The 22,841-nt window shown below is 39.7% G+C and overlaps 2 protein-coding genes across 4 annotated transcripts in view; both read left to right on the top strand.

The window, feature by feature from the left end:
• The first annotated feature begins 57 nt into the window (after window positions 1-57).
• LOC139996380 (arylsulfatase I) lies at window positions 58-10,594 on the top strand. Its single transcript, XM_072020737.1, is given in 10 exon segments — window positions 58-1,223; window positions 1,444-1,574; window positions 1,576-1,636; window positions 3,095-3,254; window positions 4,499-4,725; window positions 5,027-5,288; window positions 6,229-6,386; window positions 6,649-6,943; window positions 7,163-7,440; window positions 7,819-10,594. Coding segments are annotated over 9 exon segments (1,635 nt in total). The 5' UTR covers window positions 58-1,223; window positions 1,444-1,545; the 3' UTR covers window positions 7,984-10,594.
• A 3,850-nt stretch (window positions 10,595-14,444) lies between these two features.
• LOC139996661 (protein Wnt-11b-2) overlaps window positions 14,445-22,841 on the top strand; it is a 30,541-nt gene continuing 22,144 nt past the window's right edge. The window contains exons 1-2 of one of the 3 annotated variants that reach the window (XM_072021186.1): window positions 14,445-14,708; window positions 15,036-15,430. In XM_072021186.1, the coding sequence (XP_071877287.1) occupies window positions 15,339-15,430 (92 nt within the window). In that variant the 5' untranslated portion in view covers window positions 14,445-14,708; window positions 15,036-15,338. Of the gene's footprint in view, window positions 15,431-21,804; window positions 22,290-22,841 lie in introns of those variants that run through there. The other 2 variants (XM_072021185.1, XM_072021184.1) reach the window with 2 other exon arrangements.

Below are 22,841 nucleotides of genomic sequence, written 5' to 3'. Positions count from 1 at the left end.
TGTCCATTAAGCGATATCGAGCGTTTAATTATCCTAAAGTTAGTTAGGAATCCGACGGTCCCGTGCAAACGTGCTAGTACTCAAGGTGAGGGTGCGTATTATCAGAAAATCGCAAGGACGGATCAGTTCCATAATTGCGAAGAATACAGGACAAAGCGGAACGTTCTCGTTGAGACGCGTGCTTTCGATAGTTGCGGTACAGGCTTCGGAGTTAAATGATCGCACGGTCGGCCAGTGATAATAGTTAGAGTGTAGAGCATCCCGGAAAGTACTTTCTCCGCCGGCGGTATAAAGCCTCGGCGCGTTATAAGTGGCGCGGTATTACGTGGCAGGATCGTTAATGGTGAATCGTTGTGTCGAGTGGTGGTCGATTTTACTTAGCTCGGGCAACGCGTTTAAATTACGATCACGCGCGGTTCTACGAGGCGTATCCGCGAAAGTAAGTTCCGATTGGCTTTTTACCATTTCCGAGGATCTTCGCGATTTGTACAGAAGGGACGTTCGATAAATCGTTGCGTCAGGACGTGCGTTTATGTTACGTAAATGTATCGTCGATAGAAATTATCCGTACAATAGGTGCAACTTTACAAACGAAGCTGCAGACACTTCATTTGCGGATTTAGTGACACAAAATACCTCCAAGATTCACGCATCGACGCTATAACTTTCGTAGTTTGAACGTTTTATTAAATTTTATAAAATATAAATTTATGAAATTTATTAAATTGAAACGCTTGCTGTAAAGGGACTAACTCGCGAAATTTTATTTTATTTTTTACGTAGATTTTATCGTCGCATCGGCTAGATCCACGTGGCTATTAGAGATGACAGCGTGACGAGATAAAAATTTAGTAATTATATTTTTATAGATAGCGATATCTCTTTCGTAAAGAAGGAAACACTCGAGATTCGGTCTTTATCACAGAGATTTTCGCTTGAATCTATTTTGCTCTAGTATTCGTCACGAGAGCGATTGTATTAGGGCGAATTAAAAGATACAATTCAATATCGACGATCCAGGGTATCTGATAACTGGGTGCTTGTTAAAAGATTCTTCGTTGATCTTGAGCGCGTGCGAAGACCGGCGTCCTGTAATGGCAAGTATCTCGATGAGGGTAAAAACTACGTGCAGCAAACTTCTATTTTTCCAATATGACAGCCAATCGGAATTTATTTTCTGGACGCGTCTCGTATTTCCTCGTAACGTGTTGGTTTTCCTGCCTGTACGCGCATTAGATTCTTCGAAAAGATTCTTCGGTTTTAGAAGGAAATAATAGATGCGCACCATTTTTGTTTTATATTATTGTATCGAATTTTATTTATTTTTATGTATGATCCGTTTTATAGCAATAGAACAAAATCTGTTATTTCCTTGTGAAACTAAAGTAATTTTTACAGTGTGCAATTTTGCTTATCGCATATCGTGTGAATCTTTCTCCATAGATTCTTATACGGCTAGAAGAAGAGACCTGGGCACGAGTAAAAACAAATGTCGAGTCCTATCCTTAACTGCATAGTGTCAATGTCTGTGATTATTGCCTCAGGATGCTTGTTCTACTTCTACGTCGTACTGGCGCAACAGGAAACGCAGGGCCAGCAGCGGCCAAATATTATAGTTATCATGGCGGATGACCTTGTAAGATTATCCGGATTGTTTAGGTTTCGAAAACATTCAATTTTGTCTTACTTCCTAGGACAAATCTGTTGGTGTCGCTCGTGAAATCGAACGAAAAGCGTTTAACAGCAAATATGGCAATAAACGCAAGCCGAATTTGCATTCTTTCTTTCACTTTGCAGGAACAGGTTCGCCAAACGTCGTACGACATATTCGCACTAATGATTTACATCGATCTCTTTCGAACAAATGGAAAAAGTAATATTTCTATTCTGATCGATGTTAAAAGCAAGTTTATCGACCTGTTTCCTGATAATTCTATTTTCCACGAATTAGGGAGCGTCTCAGTTGCGTCATTTGTGTTTCATAATCGCGGATATTTGATCAGATTTCGTTGCACATGAATATTGCACGCAGACGATTAAAAGATAAGGTAGAAATTAATTTCTCAATACTTCATGTAGAGATATCCACGCGGTTCCATATTTATGAAATAAATACTTCGATTCGTGGAAATACACACATATTGCTCCTCCACGCTTTCTATGTTCTCGATTTCATTTGTCGGACAAATATGGTTTCGACCATATGTTTTTGCATTCTTGCAATTGCGAACAAAGCAACTGACATGCAAAAACATAGCAGTGTATCGTTGCATGTAGACCAAATTGAAGATCGATTAAAAGGCACGCATCTATGTTGCACTCTCAATTCGTTCTTGAATATCAATAAGATAGATAATAGAGCAAACTTGACATATAATTTCTTTAATCCTTGTGCTCGTTTCGTTTCGTTTCATCATATCTAAGAACGTTTGACAAATACGATCGTAAATTTTATGTACGTTTTTAAAAAGCGTTGCAAACTAAACTTGGATCTTTTTCTATCTCTGTTCTTCAAACATTTGAGAATTATCTTTTTTCAACAACAGCGTCTTTAACGACTTGCATGGTTAATAAAATTTCGCCAATAAAACTTCGACGACTTGCTACGTGATCCAAAGATAAGGTTTCTTTAATTAACTTCGTTCCAGTACGAGTAATTTTTTCGATCAAGGAGATGTCAAGATCTCGACGATTTGCTTCGGTTAATTTTATTCGAGTACAAATAACTTTTACAACCAAGAAACTTCGATAATTCGCTACACGATCTAAAGATTTTTATCGAGTCTTTCTCTAGTAGATTTATAACGAAAGATCGGCAAAATTTGCTACGCGACTCAAAGTTAAGAGATTTTTAATTGATCGTTTTCGGTCGCAAATAATTTTCACGACAAACGTGTTGTCAGCGAAATTTCGATAATTTCCTACACGTCCCAGAGATAAAGATTCTCATTGAACCTTTTTTTTTACTACAAACGGAGTTAAGAATGAAAAACCTGATAAGATTGATATCGACCAGGATCTTATCATTTATAAGTAACAACCTACCGATTGACGAACGAAAGACAATACTGAATTGCTGGAATTCCTCATCAAGGGCTGGAACGACGTGAGTTTTCACGGTGCCGATCAAATACCTACGCCGAATATAGACGCCCTGGCATACAATGGCGTGATATTACAACGACATTACGTTTTGCCGATTTGTACACCGTCGAGGACAGCCTTTCTTACCGGGCGTTATCCTATTCGGACAGGTACTCTATGAATATGATTTATAAGATCGATAGCCAGGCATTTGGCTCGTTGATTTTTTAACAATTTTTTATCGCGACTCGCAATTGTTAAACCAGCAATCTGTTTCAAGTCAGGAGCCAGTTTCAAGCTTAGAATTATTCGAATAAAATACTCGCAAAATGATTACTTGACCGATATATCGGTAGCAGTAGATATTATTTTGACACAATTTTGTGTTACAAATTATCAACGATGATAGTTTTATTCGTATCAGCGTCCTGGCTATCACGAGAGACTCGGTTTACAATTGTTATTCTTATTTGCCTTGTACTCTTGACCGTACATTCTTTAATCAGACGTCTATTTATTTATTTAACTACAGCCATAGAGAATCGTTTATTTAATCTAAATATTTATCCTGCCCATTATCTATTTATCTAACTATGTTTATTTAACTCCTGACTTAACTAACTCAACACTTGACTAACTTCTATCTATAAATAAAATTTGCTCGAGCCATTGCCAAAGTATGATAGTTATTCATCGAACGTTGTAAGTGGAACTCAATGTCATCTTTTGTAAGAGGTGAACGATCGAAAAAAGAATCGAAGAAGACTGCCATGTTACGTGGAAACAACGAAGAATATTTACGTGGCACATTTAAGCTGAACTATGCGCTTAGTTATTTATTCACCCGTGAAAGATAACGAGGAAGTCGTATATTCAAAACGACTGCTAATAGTGCAATTAGATTTCCTTTTTCTTATCATTAATGTATGGAATTTTTAAATTGCTTTGGTGTCTCCTGCTCAGTGGCCTTGTACGTAATATTGTAAAAATGTACATTTGCATGCAGCGTGTTCTGTTCGACTGGAAACGCACAAATGTCTGGAAAAATACGAACGACACGGAAAAATGTTTCAAAGAAAAGTCGTACGATATCGAGAGGGACATTATACTGTGCTTTTATCCGCTTGACCTTAATACTACGTATTATATGTTATGTATATATTATACAAAATGTTTCTTTATTTGTAATTACCTAATTACACGATGATTAAGTTCAACTCAAATACAAAGTGTTATGGTATCGATCACGAATAATCTCAAGAAAAAAGATTTTTCGACACCTGTACAGAAGATGATGTAGACTCAAGTACTTATAGGTTTCTCGATTTAATTATCGTTTAATAAGCTGTCTCACGTATAAGTGTTAATTATCGGGAATGTTTCGTAATGTAACGTGTACATTTTTGCACAACAGGAATGCAAGGTTACCCGCTAAAGGCAGGTGAAGAACGCGCGATACCTTTGAACAATACGCTCCTGCCAGAATACCTACGAAAATTGGGATACGCCACGCATCTTGTAGGAAAGTGGCACGTTGGCTATTATAGCGATTATCATACACCGGCCTATCGTGGTTTCGACACCTTCTTGGGATATTACAATGGTTACATCACATACTTCAACCGCACCATCGAGCAAAACGTGAGTTTTGTAAAATAACGAGAAGCATGGACATTTTTACCATTTTGACGATAACGAATATAATTTTCTCCACTTTGGTAATCACATTTTTATAATCTTATTATTATCAAATATATCTTTCGATAATTTCGATAACTTTCGAAGTAACGATCAAATATATTCCTATTTTTGCGGGACTTCATCATCGTTATCCTTTTGCATCTATTTGATCATCTGATATCGGTTCGGATGCTGAACTGTGCGTAGATGAAAGCTCCCTTTCCAAAAGAAACGATCAAGGAGAATGAAAATTCTTTTACAGCTCCACGTTGGATATGATCTACATTACGACGTCGCAGGAAACTTATCCGTCAAGTACAACTACGAATATATGACAGACCTTATAGCGGAAAGGGCGGAAGATATAATTTTCAATCACAATCACAGCAAACCTCTGTACCTTCAGTTATCCCATATTGCCGCTCATTCTAGCGACGCTAAGGAGAAGATGGAAGTCCGCGATGAAGAAGAAACGAACGCCACGTTAGGCTACATCGAAGACTTTGATAGAAGAAAGTTGGCAGGTATGCGACGAGAACGATTAAATCGTAGATGAGCATTGACTTTGTTAATCATATGTGTATACAGCGTGGCTAGCAAAAGTATTCGCACGCTTGCCACGGAAAACTTTTACGTTTATATCGTGCTTGTTACATATATAAAGTAGATTTTGAAACCTGATTAACACCGTGTGAGACGTGGCTGTTGATCGTCATATGGTCTAGTTAGACAGGGTGTACTGTGACACGCGTGAGCCACTTCAGGAATGCGCAGAAGGTACGAAAATGATGAGAAAAGTTCATACGAACACGCAACTGCTTAGCTCCACAGAAGCTGCTCGAAATCGCCACCCTCGGTCTGCATGGAACCTCGTAGTTGTCGAGTGAAAGAATTTCGCGGCATTTAAAAAAATCACAAACTGGCTGTGAATTTGAAGCAAGGTCAAATATGTTCAAGATTGGTCAACGTATGTTCGTACGAACCTTTCTCGTTGTTTTTGTCTTCCCTGTCTTCCGCTGAAGTGGATCCAACGTGGGGTGTTACGGTACACTCTGTAATGGTAAAATTTGAGCCCAATCTGAAAATACATAGGACGAATGAGAACACGTGTGAAGCAAAGCAGGGGCTGATTCAGCGTAATAAAATAAAAAGAGAGGTTTATGTAGACGTACGACCTTGTTTTCGGGTTACAGCCTTGGGTTACTTTTCCAATCGACAAGCTTGACATTCCTCGTACTTTTGCATTTAGACCTGACACCTCCAACTTGAACTCGAGCTTGGACCGTGACTCTTATATTTGTCGCCTTATTCTCGGTGCATCGACTACTACTTGTTATATTCTCGCAGCGTCTGAACTTTCATAATACGTGAATCCAAACAGAAACATAAAATATGAGTATTTATGTACACCATAAATGTTGTTTGCTGTACCTTATTGCAATGTATATGTTTCCTTGTTTTCAGGCGTGGTTACCGCCATGGATGAATCTGTCGGTAGAGTCGTCCAGGCGTTGAGGCACGCTAACATGCTGGAAAACTCGATTATCGTTTTTATGTCTGATAACGGTGCACAGACTGTGGGCCTTTTGGAGAATTATGGATCAAACTATCCTCTGCGTGGGGTAATATAACGCCGTATTTTATGCTCTGCGGTTTCTTGTACGTTTTCGTTGATACGTGTCAGGGTGCTTAAGAAAAGACGAGATAAATCTGAAAAATAATTAAGGAGTTGTTAAAATCTTTAGCAGTTATCCTCTCGTTTGAGAGCTTAGACTATGAGATATTTATACAGGACACAAAAATTGATGTCATTCAGTTTGATAGGAGTTATTTAAATAAGTAAAATTAATACTTTATTCTATTTAAGGTAGCATCCATTTTCAGCTGAAGTTCACGCTTTTCGAGGGCGGAGTTCGTGGAGTAGCGTGCGTTTACTCGCCAGCGATAAAAAATCCGTCCAGAATTTCAAACCAATTGATTCACGTGACCGATTGGCTACCAACATTCTACTCAGCTGCTGGCGGTAATTTGGAAGATCTGGAGGAAAATCTCGACGGTGTGGATCAATGGGCCACTATCGTTTCTGAAAAAAAGACTAGGCGTAAGAACGTATTATTGAACATCGACGAAAAGGAGGAGCTTTCTGGAGCTCTAATGGGAAGATACAAATTGATCAATGGTAATTATCCTCTTTTCAATTAATAATAAATTTTCTTCTCCTTTTAGCGCGTTCAAGCAGCTCCTGTCGTAGTCTTCGCATATTCCGACTCAGCCTCTATAACAGCAAATTAAGTTTAGTCGCTACTGACAAATACCGTCAGTAAATAATCGCGTATTGTCGATTGGCGAATCGACTATCAAAGATCTTGTCCAATTAAACTTTTTCTCTCGTACGTAGGAGCGAAGCTTGAGTACGGCGATTACTACGGCGACAACGGCACGAGCGAATCGTACCCAGAGTACAACGTATCAAAGGTTTTGCATTCAGCAGCCGGTTTCGCTCTTGCCAGCGTTTCGAACGCGACGTTCAACAGCGAGCGTATAATCGAACTTCGACGAGCGGCCACGGTTGTTTGCGATAATTTTACAAGTTATCCTAGGTGTCTGGATAGATGCTTGTTCGACGTCTACAACGATCCTTGCGAAACTACGGACTTGTCGCGCGAACATCCAGAGGTAAATATACACGTCGGGGCCGTATTTATCCGAACTGTGTGGAGGACAGGATTATTCGATAACGCGGAGACCTTATTCGGATAATAAATATATTCGATGAATGTTTCCTATTGAAAACTTTGTGCGCTGCTTATTTTACAATTTTATTAAAACGTCCTAACGATCCTAACGAAAATTAAACGAAAGCGATCGTATCGGAATTTGTTTAAAATCGCGTAAAATTAGTTTATTACGCTGCAAGATCTAACGTTTCGTACGAGATAAAAATCAGTATAAATAATCAAGAATGATCATCAAATTTAATGGATATCTATTGCAATCGTATCTGTTATGCTCAATTTGAAATTATTCTTTAAAGAAATGTTATTTTGTTCGTAGGTTGTCGACGAGTTAAATCGCTTCATCGCTGGATACTTCACAGTTCTAAGGAATCAAACGTCCGGTCTAGTGGATCCACGTTCTTATCCCGAGCACTTCAATGGAACCTGGATGCCCTGGATAAAATTACCCGACGATGAAATTCGACTTCTTAGCGGTCGATAATCTGCAGAGAAAACCGTGAAAGATCGATACATCGCAATACGTATCAACGTGTACAGAGAGGCAGCTTTACACGTTTCATCGCGATTTCGTACAAAGCTTGTATATGTCGTTTTTATTTTTTAAATAAGAAATCGACCAGATGAAACGGCCATTAGGTACTAATTTATTAAGTACTGATAATTAATAAACTATGAGGTATCAGTGGCCGAAAGAATATTTTTCTAATTTATCCGCTGCCTTAACAATTTGGTAGAAGAACCAGCGAAGCGAGTGCACGAGGTTCTAGATTCGAGAAGCGAGCGATGGGGTGGGAAAAAGTTTATCGCCGGGGGACTAATTCCTTTTTTTCACCCATGTTATTATATACAGATTATGCAGATGAGAATCCGTCCTCACGAAACACCTTGATATCAATTTAATTGCATCGGTATCGAATTAATTAATCTACATCCACGCGGATACACAACTTCCGACTTTCAATTTGTTTCAATTTAACGTGCACACTATCGCTATGACTAATCATTAACCAAACGATATTATACAACTTCATTCTTTTATCGCGAAAACATAAGTTGGACGAACAAACGAAATAACGATGGATGTACAATTTCAAGTGAAACTTTGAAAGCGGGCCTGGTAAAGTTAGCGTTAAATAACGAAGCTGCTGCGACTTATTATCGAAAACAACTTCTCGTTTGCGTTCGGAGTCACCGGGAAAGAAAGATCGCGAAACGTTGCAAAGTAAACGTCGCGCGGTAAAACCAGTAGCATTTTAACGTAAAATTTGGGAAAAGAAAGATCGCTGCCTCTGCAAGTTTCGTCTTTCTTCCCCCTTTTTTTTTGCGGTGGCGGGGGTTGGCGTTACGGCTCATTTAGCAATTTGCTTATTTGCTAGGAAAGTCTGTCGAGCGGTATACATGCGTTGGCTTTGTGCGTAATCGCGAAGAGGAGCCGAGACGCGGTAGAAGGGGGCTCGATGGAACGAGCGAGGTAACTTTTGCGATCGCACCGAGGGTTTGGGGTTTAAGTCGCTTTTAATAGCCAAGCAGCTGTCGCCGGATCTGTTTGCCCCCTTTTTATGGTAGACGTCTTCGACGAATAATGGGAGGAAATAATCTGGAACGAAAGAAGCGGCCATCCTTTGCGCTGCTTCTGCAATAAACCGCTTTTAACCCGTTCTCTTCGTCTCTTTGCGCGTCAACGCGATTCGCCGGTCGTTTTAACAGCGCCGAGTGAAAGTACTCGCGCAATTAACGCCAACCTTCTTCCGCCGATTCGCGTGTCACGTCGTCCTGGATCGCGAGACAAACTGGCAAACGCTGTCGCCTCGCAACGCGTCTTCCGATCTTTTCCCAACGCTGACACGCGTCTAGATTCTTCGGCCAGCTACGACGCCAGCCGTCGTGACGGGAACGCTCCGCTGTTGCTGTTTCGCGGACAGGTGCACGTTGCTTCGCGATGATCGCCACGTGCAAGCGCGCTGTCAGCTTCGACGAGTCCGGTACGCGTCTACGAAGAGACGCTCGGCGCGTGGTGCGCCAAAATTCTCCGTTCGAACCGACAAGAAGAGTCGAAGGTACATATCGACTATCCCATCTGCTCGTTACAGGAACTGCGTTGTTTCTCAACCTGTTCGGATGAACGCGGTTCTACCGCGCAATGAGACTTGTACAGGGTCCGGCCGAATAACAGGTAAAAGCGGGCACGAGGTGATTCCTCCTGGAAAAATAAGAAAATAACATGGAGCAACAGTTTCGAGTTTTCGGCTTGGTTTTCGAGAAAATCGAGTTTCTATATTTATCGAGTAGCGTGAAAAATGTCCAGCTGAGTCGATTAACGTTATGGAAAATATACGGTGTCGTTGAAAAAAGCTCAAGTTTCAGGTTGATATCTCAGGGAGTGTAAAATATTAGAGAATAAAATCGCATCCGTTCGATGAGAGTGCCTTTCTCGATCAAACTAACTAATAAGTAACGAGTTATTTCGGATATTAGTTCGTACTGATCCACCCTGTATATGGCTATATACTTCCGAACAAAAAAGGATATCGAATCGCACGATTTCATAACGAAGTTTCGTATACGTATGCATGTGTTGCGTGCACGTACGTATGTACTTAGATCCTGAATGCGCCTAATTAATCTCTTCGAGTAATCAACAAATTGAACAGTCATTACCATTGATTGCCTCATTTGTTAGTTACCATTAACGCTCTTGTGACGATTTATTATACGCCATTATCGATGCTCGAGCAACTCTTAGCCGCAAAACGATTGAAGTGTATCGCCTAATTCTATACTATAACAGTCACGCGTACTCTGTGTTCGACGAGTATACTCGTCGTCGCTTACCTCTTGCCACGCATTTTGTTGTAGGTCGCGACAGCTAACTCGTTGATAAACTTGCAGTTTCATCGGAAAATCTTCATCATATTTACTCGTACACTTACTGTACAGGGCTATTACGCGGCTAATCGACAGTCCCACGTCGCAGATGTCACATTCAGCGAGAGAATTATTTTTCAGCATGTACGATGTGTGTCGACTGAGCGTGTCCGCGGAGCGTGTTGCATATTTACGTTGACAATATAGAGACGTTCGTATTCAGAGAATCAGCTGATCCATTATGACGCTGTCCATTATAAACCAACCAAAATATACCCATCGTCGAAAACGGACGAGCAGATATTAGAGAAAAGTTCGTCGCGTTTAACGAAGATACAAGAAGGACGATAGAGCGTCAGGCTAATTTCGGATAAAATAGAAACCGGATGATTGCTGGAGAATGAACCGGCTCTTTAGACCTTTCTAGATACTTTCTGTGCGATATTTCCAATGGTAAGTTCGGCTTCTCGGCAAATATACGATCCCACTTTCTCCTCGAAACTAATTGGCAAATCGTACGCGTAATTGGTTCGATACTTTGTGACACAGGCTTGCTACGATTCCTGGCTTACCGCATTCTTCGCACAAAGAGCACACATGTTGCAAATGGGAAACACGACGTTTCTTCGCTCTATCTCTTATCGCAGAAAACGAACTTCGTATCGCAGGATCGCGTTCTACGAAACGAGAAGTTGCGCGTTTCATTTTATTCGTCGCTAGGAAAATGTATCAGCTAGTCCGAAAAGTTTCTTTCGCTTTCCAAGGAAATAATAGACGCGCCACATTTTTTCTTTTATATTATCTTATCGATTGTCTTATTTTACATGATGTTTATTTTGTCCTATTACTACAAAATGGATCGCACGTAATTCGATAAAATAATAGAAAACAAAAAACGTTGCGCGTCCGTTATTTCCTTGTAAAACATTTGGCACAGTCTAATAGGGAGGGAAACGCTTTTTCCGTTAATCTATCTTTTAGGAGATATTTCCGTGGGTCGATAACAACGAGACACCCTGTGTGTTTCACGTATCATTACGTCGAGAGTGAAGTAAGCGTTTTGATGGAACTTTAAATATGAGCGAGGAAGTCATATTAGAATACTTAATTAGAGAGTTACTACTTGTCCTAAATTCCGGACACTTTCGTCTTCTTCTGCATCTGCTCCACTTGAACAGCGCAGTAAAGAGTAGCGCTACTCGCTTTATGAAAATTTTACTGTTATAAAACGTCGTTTTATCGTCGATGGCGTAGGTGAACATGTAGCAAAAATATTTTCCAAAGTGTTGACTTTAGAATTGATTTCCATCTTTACGACAACGTAGAAAAAATGTGAAATAAGTGCACACAGGGTGTCTGCTTTTAATCGATCCACACAAGTATGTCAGCTAAAGTATACGTTATCGGAAAAAGTGTTTCAAACGCAATTTGTTCTGTTTCAAGGAGGAGACGTCTTACCGCGACCACCGGATTTGTTTAGGTGCAGGCGTTTTCATCTTTGCTCTTTTAACGAAACCATACTTCTTTTTTATGCGCCATCCTACGCAGTCTTTTTTCTCTACGAAAAGCTACCAGGGCACTTGTATGTGAAAATATTGTCTGGTTTAAAAGATATTTCGATGTTAATCCCATCGTATGGGGTGTACGAAAGACAAGACAAGAGATTAAAGTTAAGATATTTTTTAAACTGATCGCTCTTTCATTTCCCAGGTATCTTGATACGTTTTCGTAGAGGGTTAAAAAATGCATGGGACGGTGTATCGAAAAATAACGCTATCGAACATCTACGTTGCTGGTGCACCAAATTTGAAGACACAAGACGCAACTTAAAAATACCTAATCTGCAATAGAACGCAATGTGAAATATATTTGTATTATTTTTGTCCTAATTCTCTCGCTAACTGGTAGCTAACTAATCGTTTACCAATTAAGAGCACTAATTAAATTAGCTGTAGCAAATTAAGCTGTTAAGGTAAATGCTGTTTAAATATTGGTATACTACGGAACACGTGCAATTGTAATCGTTAATACTGTGCCAGTGGATGCAAGGATAAACGACAAGTAAAAGGAAATTACGATGATCCTGTCACGGCGATTAACGAAACATCTTAAATATATGCTTAACGCGCATAATATATTCGCTAAAGATGCCTACGTGTGTCTGAACATTTTCACGCGCCTGTGTCATATGTAATAATTAAAAAGAATACACGGTTTAAGAATAAGAACGAAGCTTGCGTTTGTAATTCATTTTTACGTTCTTGATTTATATTTGTTCTCACTTCTCTTCTTGTCTTTCTGACGTCCAGGGATATCTGGCATTTTGTTTTAATATCGACGTGCGATAAAATTATGATAAACGATAAAAATATAAGATAATCGGCAACAGAAGGAAATGATTAGCCGTAAATGGTAAGCGCGAATGGTCGCGATACAAGGTTAATAAAAAAGAGCATTGCCCTGGTGATAAATATACTTGTTTATCAACCAGCAAGGACGAAAGTAAATGGACAGCGGATTGGTACGCATTTATGTACATTTATATGCAGAAATATTAAAAATATTAAAAGCAGAGCATTCGTTATATAATCTTCGACGTAACAAACAAATTTCTATTTAAATTCCATTTCTTTAGCGCGTCCATAGAAATGTAAATTTGCGTGAAAATCCGCAGCGAGAAAATAGAAGCGACTGGAAACTTTTGAGCGGTAGTGTACAGTGTACATGCATAAAATGCCTCGAAGAATACAATCGTTTCTTGACACTAGATCTACTGACCTGCGATGTTTGCCTAAATATGTCATACGCAGATGATCAGAATTAAAGTGGCAGGATGGAAACAAATAGATATACGGTGAATCATAAAGTTGTTCACGTACAAAGAGCGAATCTAGGGTAGTGCAGAAACGACAATTATGCAACTGTTCCAAAATAGTAAGGATCCTCCACTAATGGTAATTTCTTTGCCTCTATTATCATCAGGTATGAATTAATATCAATTTATATATATATATATATATACATAAAACATTTAGCTACGTATTAAAGGCCAATTGTTCCAGCGTTAAAATAGTATTGAAACATAAGCATCGTTAGACACCTGCATCGATAGACTGCGGATTTTGATGCGTTTATAGGGAATTTGAAAGCGTAAAATCGCGCGTCACGATATCTTAATAGTAGGTTAAACCATCCTTATGAAATCGAGAATAGGGCGCGCCAAATTGACTTAGCAATTATGTACATTGCGTAAGCATAATTACGAGATAGAATATAATTACAAGAATTGATAAATCTATCTGCAATGGTTGTAGTGGAAAAATAACTATCAAACGTGTGACACAGGAATGTCCTCCGACTATCGAAGATCGGAAGAGTAGAAAGACCAAAAGAGTACAGGAAAATAATAATCTTTTTTACGATAAATAGGAATATTAAACGACAGTTGTCCAGTTGCGAGTGTGATGAGAATAATTTGCTCTTTTCGCGACGGCTTCTAGATTAGTTTGGATTGGTAGTTCAGCGAAACGTAGCTTCTTATTAATAGATATAAATTGTTCCGCAATTTCACGTATTACACCTGTTTATGTAAACGATATCCAATTAGTTTACGTAAGAGAATCCCTTAGAATTGATTTCTTCGAGAAAAGAGACGTTCGGATAGCGCGCATTTACAAACAGCAGGAGGAAAGGAACTCGTATCGAATCCTCGGACCATCGACGTTCCATTGCGGAAGCTCGTTGTTCGTTCGAGCAAAAACGAGAGTCGAACGAACGAGTCGGTGATATTCCTGAGAATCTTACGTCGACGAACGTTGTGTACGTTTTAGATATCCAGACACGATCACGACGCATCATCGGATCGGACATGGAAGAACGACTTTCCCGATTTTTGTCCAACGGATCCTCGCGGGCCAAGTGGACGCGATCTTTGACCAGTTTCTCGCCTCCTCCCTTGTTCGCGTGGCCGCGTTCGCACCGTGATCGCCATCCCTGTGGCCGGTTCCTCGTCCAACGAAAACCGAGTAGGTGAAGTAGGAGGAAATAGAGTAGTAGTAGGAGGATTCCACCTCCACGGCGACCGGCAAATCCTGCGGGACGGCTCGACGGACACCTGTAACCACGCAGACTCCCTGCAGCACGGGACGGCGCGAAGGAACTCACCCGATAGGGGACCGTATCGGTCGCAGATCATTCAGGATACCGCGCGTTGACGTCTGCTCCGCTGCCTCCATTGATCATCCTCCGATCAATCGTCGAGTGACAGTGGACGTGCCGGTCGTTGTTTTGCTACACTCGGCCTCCTTCGCTTCCCGCTTAGCTTCGCCAAGTGTGCACACGGTACGTTATTCGCCGGTGGGAAAGCTCGCTTCGAAAAGGAAAAAGATAAAAGAAAAAGGAAAGGAAAAGAAACAAAAAGAAGAGAAAAAGGCTCGACGATAATTGCACCGCACGCGGTGATCAGCCGTGATAAATCAGGGCCTCGCGTGTGTGATTTCTAAGCGACTGCTTTATCGTCCCATCGACAACTGCAATTAAGTACAGTGTTTCCCGACTTGGAATTTATATCTTCCTTCGGACGCGCTGCCCTTTTCCCCTCGGTATCTTTGACTCTACCTCCGAGCCAGTTCTCATTGTTCTTTCTGTTTAACATTTCTTTCAATTTAGAGTAGCGTTTAACAGAGTTACATCGAGAGCGGAATAATTGGAAGCGAAGTTCGGTTCGGTCGTTACACCGATTGCATTGATCGGAGATCTTGGAGTATTTTTTCATTGGCTTCGTCGAAGATGGATGGATCGCCAACGGTAGCGCGATTCTACGTTACGATATCCACCGATCATCGAGAGAAACACAGTGGTCCCTGAAAGAGCGCGCGTGCCAGGACAGTCGTCGAACATTGGACAATTGATAGAGCAGTTCTAATGCGCGAAGCAGCGGAACGAATGCCGGTCTTTTAGAATGTAAAGTGCATGAAGATGACGGTAACGAAGAGAAGCGGTGCTAAAGCTTGGCTGCTCTTGTTCCTGTTGCTGATTCACGATGGCAGGTGCATCAAGTGGTTGTAAGTAACAATACAATTTCTTAATCGCTTCTTACGTCTAGATTTTATCTTAAGCACGCGCAAAATTCTCTGGCGGAACAACATGCATCCATTCGATGTTCAAACTTTATCCAACACGGATGTGAAGAAAATATTACAGCTTTTCTCTAGAATAATTTAGACGAAAGAAGGAATTTTAATATCGTCTAGGCTATGATCGAGAAACTATTGGTATATCTAGAAGTCTCCAAATAGATTTCTCGCTTTATATTCCAGAAACGATATTTAAAAAGGATGCGTGATATTGGTTAAACTTCTTTAAGATATCGTTTCTGGAATATAAAATGAAAAAATCTGTTTGACCTTTGAACTTTTACACGCAATAATTTACGCCGGAAGATCTAAATGATAGTTGAAGAATTATAAATCTAAAACACCTAATCAAAGAACCTATATATCTAAACAATAGCTGGTACATTGGTCTAAAAAATTACATGACATTCGTTACAACGAATACGAGTAAACTATATAAATCCAGTATATTTAATAACGTAAAAGAGCTACGATCTGAACCGCGTTTCATCTAAAAGCTATAATTTGTTGATTAAATTTTATCGACGAAACGAAAGCTTCCAATTTTTATGGGAAGCGTGTTATAGTCGTTAATCAGTTACGAGATAAGTTATGCTTGCAAGTATGCTCTACACCGGATACCTGTGTAAAGTAATTTAAACGGAGGTCTAAAAGCTCGGTTCTGTCGAAGCTGCCATGAATCGTTCGGTAACAAGCAGCCCCGATGTTCTCACATTTGTTCACGGGGTCTCCGGAGGAATCGAAAGATTAATGTAGGTCCGTTAATGAGAAACAAATAGGTTACCAGCCAAGATGCACGTACGCGCGGAGAAGAATGGGAGCGAAGCAAGGAGGATCATTTTACTCTATTATAAAGATTTCCTTCTTGCTTGTTTTCTTGGCCGCGCCATGGGGCCCCGAGGAACAATAAGTCTCAACGAGGATTTATTACACGTTCGAACTACTCTTACGTGTGATGCATCGAATTTAGGTTTATCAGGCCGTCCCTTGTACTCCGGCCGACTCGTAAATTCCTATGAAAATATTTTATAACGATGTTTGCACGTTTGCGAAACACGTTGCGATGTGTAACGACGCCTAGGTTTCGTGAAATCTGCATCAGTTTCGATTTATCTCCTCGTTACCGAACCTCTCGTTCGAACCTCTGTGTTCGCGGTGTGACGCCAACGTTGAAACGCCTCTTTCGAAACGTTCGATCGTTACGTTCAATAGCAACTGCGGTTTTGCTATCCGTAATAGCAGGTACTTGGAGTATGAAAAAGTATACGATCGAAGAGACTAAAGAGAAATTGGCAGGAATATGATTAACCGAGAGGAAGAGACTTTCTGATATGGTAGCTTCGGAAATACGATGGTTTCTTGTTTGAAAATGAGACGAAAGAAGGGCTGTGACACGCCATCGATAACAACGTTCTAAGAAATATTACTGAAAATAATACGTAGCAGGCAACGAGAATAATATATGACTGACAAATGGCCGTTCAAACGAAGGTAAGTCATTCTATCACTTGTCTCATATAGGGAGGCTAAAGAAAATAGATAAGAAGCTTAGGGGAATGGAGATAGCCAGCTCGTTACTTGGAAGAAATGAACAGGATCTGTTCTTCAAACTTATTGCTATTCGCGGTGAAAATTGGATCTTGTATGGTAACGAGATACTTGGAACAATGGCATGATAAAGATGAACATGTAAAACGTACGCAACATGTAGTATGTACAATGTACATCCAAAGGAGATAATGACGACTTTGATTTGCTGGACATCTGCTGGATCAATCCGTTATTGTTTTCTGTATCTTGCTACTACGATTACAGCAGAAATATATCGTAAATGAATCGCGAGATTCATTCGCGATGGAAATCAATTTTGCAACGCGATAACGTAAAATTTTTCATATAGAAAATCACGTAAAAGTATTAACAATTACAATAGGAAATTGAGCCGTATTATCCTGTGTATTTTGTTGATATAGATCATCGAATGACCGCGAGAGTGCGAATATTTATTGTACCTTCTTTAACAAAATGAATTTAGGCTCGCCGGTGAACCTTTTCTTTCTCAATCGTGAACTCTTGAGAAACACTATGATACGAACATAATGGAGTTTCGTGCAACGATCGACTAATACTCGAAACAATTATAAATTCATCTTGGCAATCGTACAAATCACCTTCGTCTTAATGATAGGTTTGCCTCTGCGCGCAATTTACATTCGTTTCTCTTCCAACTACAGAAATTCGACTACGCTAGATCGATAGCAAGAAAGAAGGATTAGAATTCATTAAACGTAATCAACGAGAGTAATGAAATTTCGTGCAACAGCCGATTAATACTCGAAACAGTTAAATTCATCTTGACGATCGTACAAATCGCTTTCGTCTTAATGATACGTTTGGCTTTGGGTGCAATTTACATTCGTCTCTCTCGCAGCTATAGAAATTCGGCTACGCTAGATCGATAACAAGAAAGAAGGATCAAAATTCATTATACATAATCAACAATCATCTAATTTCCTTCGCTTCCATTTTCTCGACCAAATATTCCGTGCGATTAATCTTCTGCGAAGGAGCTTCACGGAACCTTCTACGTTCGTCGATTTCTGCCTTAATTCCCATTCTTCGTACCAATTAATCCTATGCTTCCCCTCCGATCATTCTCTTCATTCCAGCGGCCAATTTCTTATGAATCATGGCCGGTTCTTCCGCGGGCGAACGAACGAATCGTTATGATGGCATTTTCTATAAGATTCCATTCTCTTTCTATTCTAATATGTCAGATACAGTGTGTTATATACACGCATTTATAATTTGACGTATTTATAGTACTGTGGAACCTCCAGTATCCGAATTAATGAGACACACCTAACTGTTGGTACGAGGGAATTTTCGAATAATAGAACCCACGTCTCTGTTTATGATTATTATTCATAAGACCAACGATAAAAGAACAATTAAGGAAAATACAATATAACGCGGATGTCATATTTTTTAAAATTATTTATAGGTTAGTCTAGGTCTCTTTTGCTGCTAAATCAAATTTTTATAATGCATTAAACTACGTTGAATTATTTTTGATCATATTATATGTACGATATTAGCTTCGTACCGAAGCAGTAGGAAAGTAATATAAAACTATAAAAAGGACACTTAGTAGTAAATGACACAAGCTAGAAATATTATTCCATTAATAGGACGTTTGGCTAGTGAAACGTTCGGGTAGTACATAATGTAACGTTCGAATAATGGATGTTCGGATGCCAGAGGTTTGACTGTAACTCATGAAAGTATTCGAACATTTGTAGAAGCTTGTTACGTATGTATCACTCGCGCTGTGTGAAATATTTCGAAATTCTATCGGCACTGTTATTGATTTCACGTTCGCTTGATTAGACTGATTAAGCTTAGAACAAATCTTAAGATATACGATACGTACGAATATATAAAATATGAAATATACATGAATATATAAAAATGTACGAAGAATGTACAGGGCAAAGACGGGATAAGTCGTATTTTATATTTTTCGTACAAGAAGTTGAGCAGTTTTAAAGCCCAACATCTTATCAAGCAATCGCATATCAAATACCGAAACTGTGTTTCTTCCATCGTAGTCACGACAGTGGTGTCTCGTTACGAAGCAATTGAAATTTCAGAAGGATTTATACAACGCTCATAATATATTCGTAAAAATTGTCTGTGGCAAGTGTTTGAGTATTTTCATGAGTAACTGTATATCCAGACATATACAATTGATGCTTATAGAAAATCCCATCTGGTCGTGTAACCGTTGCGTCTAGCTGGAACCAGTGAACGTACGAAGACAGCGATAGTCGTAATATCGTCCAGCGATCGAAGTTTACAATTTTTCACAACAGCGTCATATAGAATTGATCAGAAGCGATTAATCTAGCCATAAGTAAAAGATGCAGCTTCTGGAATATAAATAGAAACGGATTATAACATTTTTATTCCTTTTTACAAGCAGATAATCTTCCTAAAAATATAATCTGTCGCAAAAATATCCGGATGCTACAATGTTTCTAATAATTGGTTTATATCGTGAGTAAATATAAGAATAATTAAAAATATACATCAGATTAGTCCGCGATCTCCGCGTTAATATGAATATTTAATTCGCTTATCGATCTCTTAGAGTTAATGAAACATTAAACGGCGAATAAGAAACGTGTAGCTTTGGCGTTACAAAAATATTCAAACGCTTTAGGAAAATTATGTCTGCTGGCCCTCGTGATGCCTCTTCGCATGAAGCTAAAATGGCCACGTTATTGGTTTGCGTTGGCGCAAAACACAAAACACGCGCGATCGTCGAACAGAATACAACATGACGATGAATGGAAATAAAAATAGAAATTCTTCATATGTTCCCTTCGTATGTGAAGTCATTCGTTTTCTATGCTATATACGAGTATGATGTGCCCATAGCGGAGCCTTTCTACCGTTAAGAATTAAAGCTAGATTCATACTAGCGATCACGGTACGGTAAGATTACGCCAAGTCAAGCATCGGTCAGAATCATCTGCACGTAATCCAACGAGAACAGCTACAGCAGGCGGTTCGATCGAGTCGAATGAAAATCTGTCGACCGCGGCACCGGATCAAGATCACCGTCAAAAGTCGGAAAGGAGCACGGAGAACGAGCGTCTAATCGAATTTGCAGGAAATTGCAACGAACTATATGATCTCAGTGGCAAAAAATATTACGATACATCTGACAAGATGAAACAGTGGATGGAAATAGAGAAGAATGACCTGGAAACTTGTACGGCCACGCAGTTATCGCAATTACTTCCATTTATCATTTCCACTCATCGCGTTACTACCGCAAACGTATCTCATTCGCCATCTTATGAATCCTCGTAAAAGATTAACGCGAGTTTCGTTTGTTCCTTGTCCGAGCGAACGAATAAAGATGAGAGTGACTGGCGACGAGATTTGATTGCTTCTGATCGTACAGTGTGAATGCCTCGGTCAAATCCTAGATTTTGATTGATCGTGACCTGTGACCGCACTTTTGACCGCTAGTGTGAATCAGACTTGATAGTTGCGAATATAACGTCACGGTAAATTGTAAACGTTAACTGGCCGATTTTACGATCTGGCTGGGTCGCTTTTATCAAATGTACGTGTGGATGGCGCATCTGACGCTTACATATGAAATCCTAGTGTTACTAGCCGTTGCTCGCGAGCCATGAAGATATCCCATTATCGTTCAGGCGGCAACAGACGTGATCGTAGGATCGCTCGAACCTCCTTTATTTCACGTAGCTGCACGCCGTGACGTTAATTGTCCTGTGATTCGGGGCGAATTTCATCGGGCGCGTCCATGGGGGACGCTGAGAGGGGTTGGAAAAGCGGAAACAGAAAGAGAGAACGCCGCTCGCCGTCGGATGATGAATGGAGGAGTGATGGTGGTTTCGCGTGCAAAACCAAAATACGAGTGGAATGGGGAAGAAAAGTACGAGAGGAAGACAGCGCGGCTCGAACAGGGTGGAAGATTAGGGGTTGCCTGCGATTCGTGATTTATAAACGTCCTTTCCAAGAAGCCTCTTTCTCCTCGAGGCCTCCCCTCCGTCATTCCGCCAGCCCTCCGCCCATCATCTGGGCGCCCCCCCCCTCTTTTCTTTTGTTTATAATCATCGACACCGACCGCCTAGCGGGGGCAATCGAACGGCGATCTCGGAAGTCGCCAACGCGATTTGTTTTTGTCGCTATACAGCCCGGAATCCTACATCGATCCTGTCACGTCCAGCCCTATGAAAGATGCGTGCTCTCGTCGGGCCGACCTTTCTTGGAAAGGAAATTTATGAGCCTCGCCCGTTAATTGCGCCCTCACGAAGGGACTTTCTTTTCACAGGCAAGCATTCAGCTCGGGAGAAAATTTGATACGCTTGGTCTCCATCCAAGATGTAGCCTCTTATGTAAGGTTACAGTGAGAATTTTGTACAGTGGTGTTGCAGAAGTGTGTTCTATAGTGGTCAGATAGATCTTTCACTTTGTATTTCAGAAGCGATACTTTAAAAAGTTGTAGAATTATATAACAATGTTCGTTCGTCGTACGGCTTTCTTCTACTTGCTATGCCTTCATACTCGCTATTAATGGGGACTGTTGAAAATATCACTTGCGGAATATAAACAAACAACAAAAATATCAGCACATTTTATAAGAGCACTTTGATGAAAGTAATATTTGATAGAATATACTTTTTTTCCGATAACTTTGCTGAAGTATGTGTTATTAATATACAATGAAATACGAAGAATAATATTTTTTTACGCAAAAATAAAATTATAATCATCTGTTCCTGATCTCAATAAATCTATCCCTGAAGAGGTTAACAGTTCTCAGGAAACTGCTTCTAAACAAACCACCTAGAAACCAGTTTCACAGAGGAGCAAACTTAAGAAGACAGCTGAATAGCATTTGCAATACTATGACAGCGTGATACACGTCGAAGCAAAATATTTGTGAATTCGTTTTCCTCGCGTCGTAATTTTGAAATCGAAAGCAACTGGAGGATGCTTCATCTAACGATTCGAACGAAGACGTTCATCTATCATTTGGATCAAGATCAGCAATCGTTTTTATGCTATAGAACCATCTCTGCCGTTCTTTCAGCGCAATCTCTGCCACTTGTAAAATGATCTGGACAGGAGGCTCGTTGCGAACGAGGATTAACGATCGATTTATAATAATTTGCATCAGTATCCTGATTAACGTCGGACTGGTGCAAGATCGCGTGGATGTTGCTATTTATAAAATTCGCACGTAAGTGTGCTATACGTATCGTCGATCCGTTTTCTCGTAAATCATCTGTTGCATGATTCTTGTGCGAAACGTAGGAGGTATTATCATGTAATTAGATGCCCTTCATGCGGTAGGAACCCTATTTATATGCGTTTATAATATACTGATACATGTACTGTAAGAGACCTAACCCTACTTATTCATTGAATAGAACTAATCAAAGTACATATTATTAAATAATTATTAGTATTTATATTATGTATAATATTATCAAATTAATGTTTCTTAATGTTTAGAATGATTATCATCGTACAATTGTTATTATATTAAATGATACATTGTACTAAGTAGATTGCCAATACTTATATGTTTATGGTTAATTTAAATGTGTAATCAATAATATATAGAATACACGTTATAAATGAAAATCTATAAAATATTCAAGATAATGTATTTGCTACGATATTTAGAGGATGAGATAGATTTCTACGTATGATAGCTTATGACATTATTTGAACACTCACCACAGGAAACTCTTATATGCATATTGTGTGTGTTATATACAATATTTTG

Source organism: Bombus fervidus, chromosome 18 (assembly GCF_041682495.2).
Source record: "Bombus fervidus isolate BK054 chromosome 18, iyBomFerv1, whole genome shotgun sequence".
Lineage (NCBI taxonomy): Eukaryota > Metazoa > Arthropoda > Insecta > Hymenoptera > Apidae > Bombus > Bombus fervidus.
This window is presented reverse-complemented; position numbering and strand designations above follow the sequence as displayed.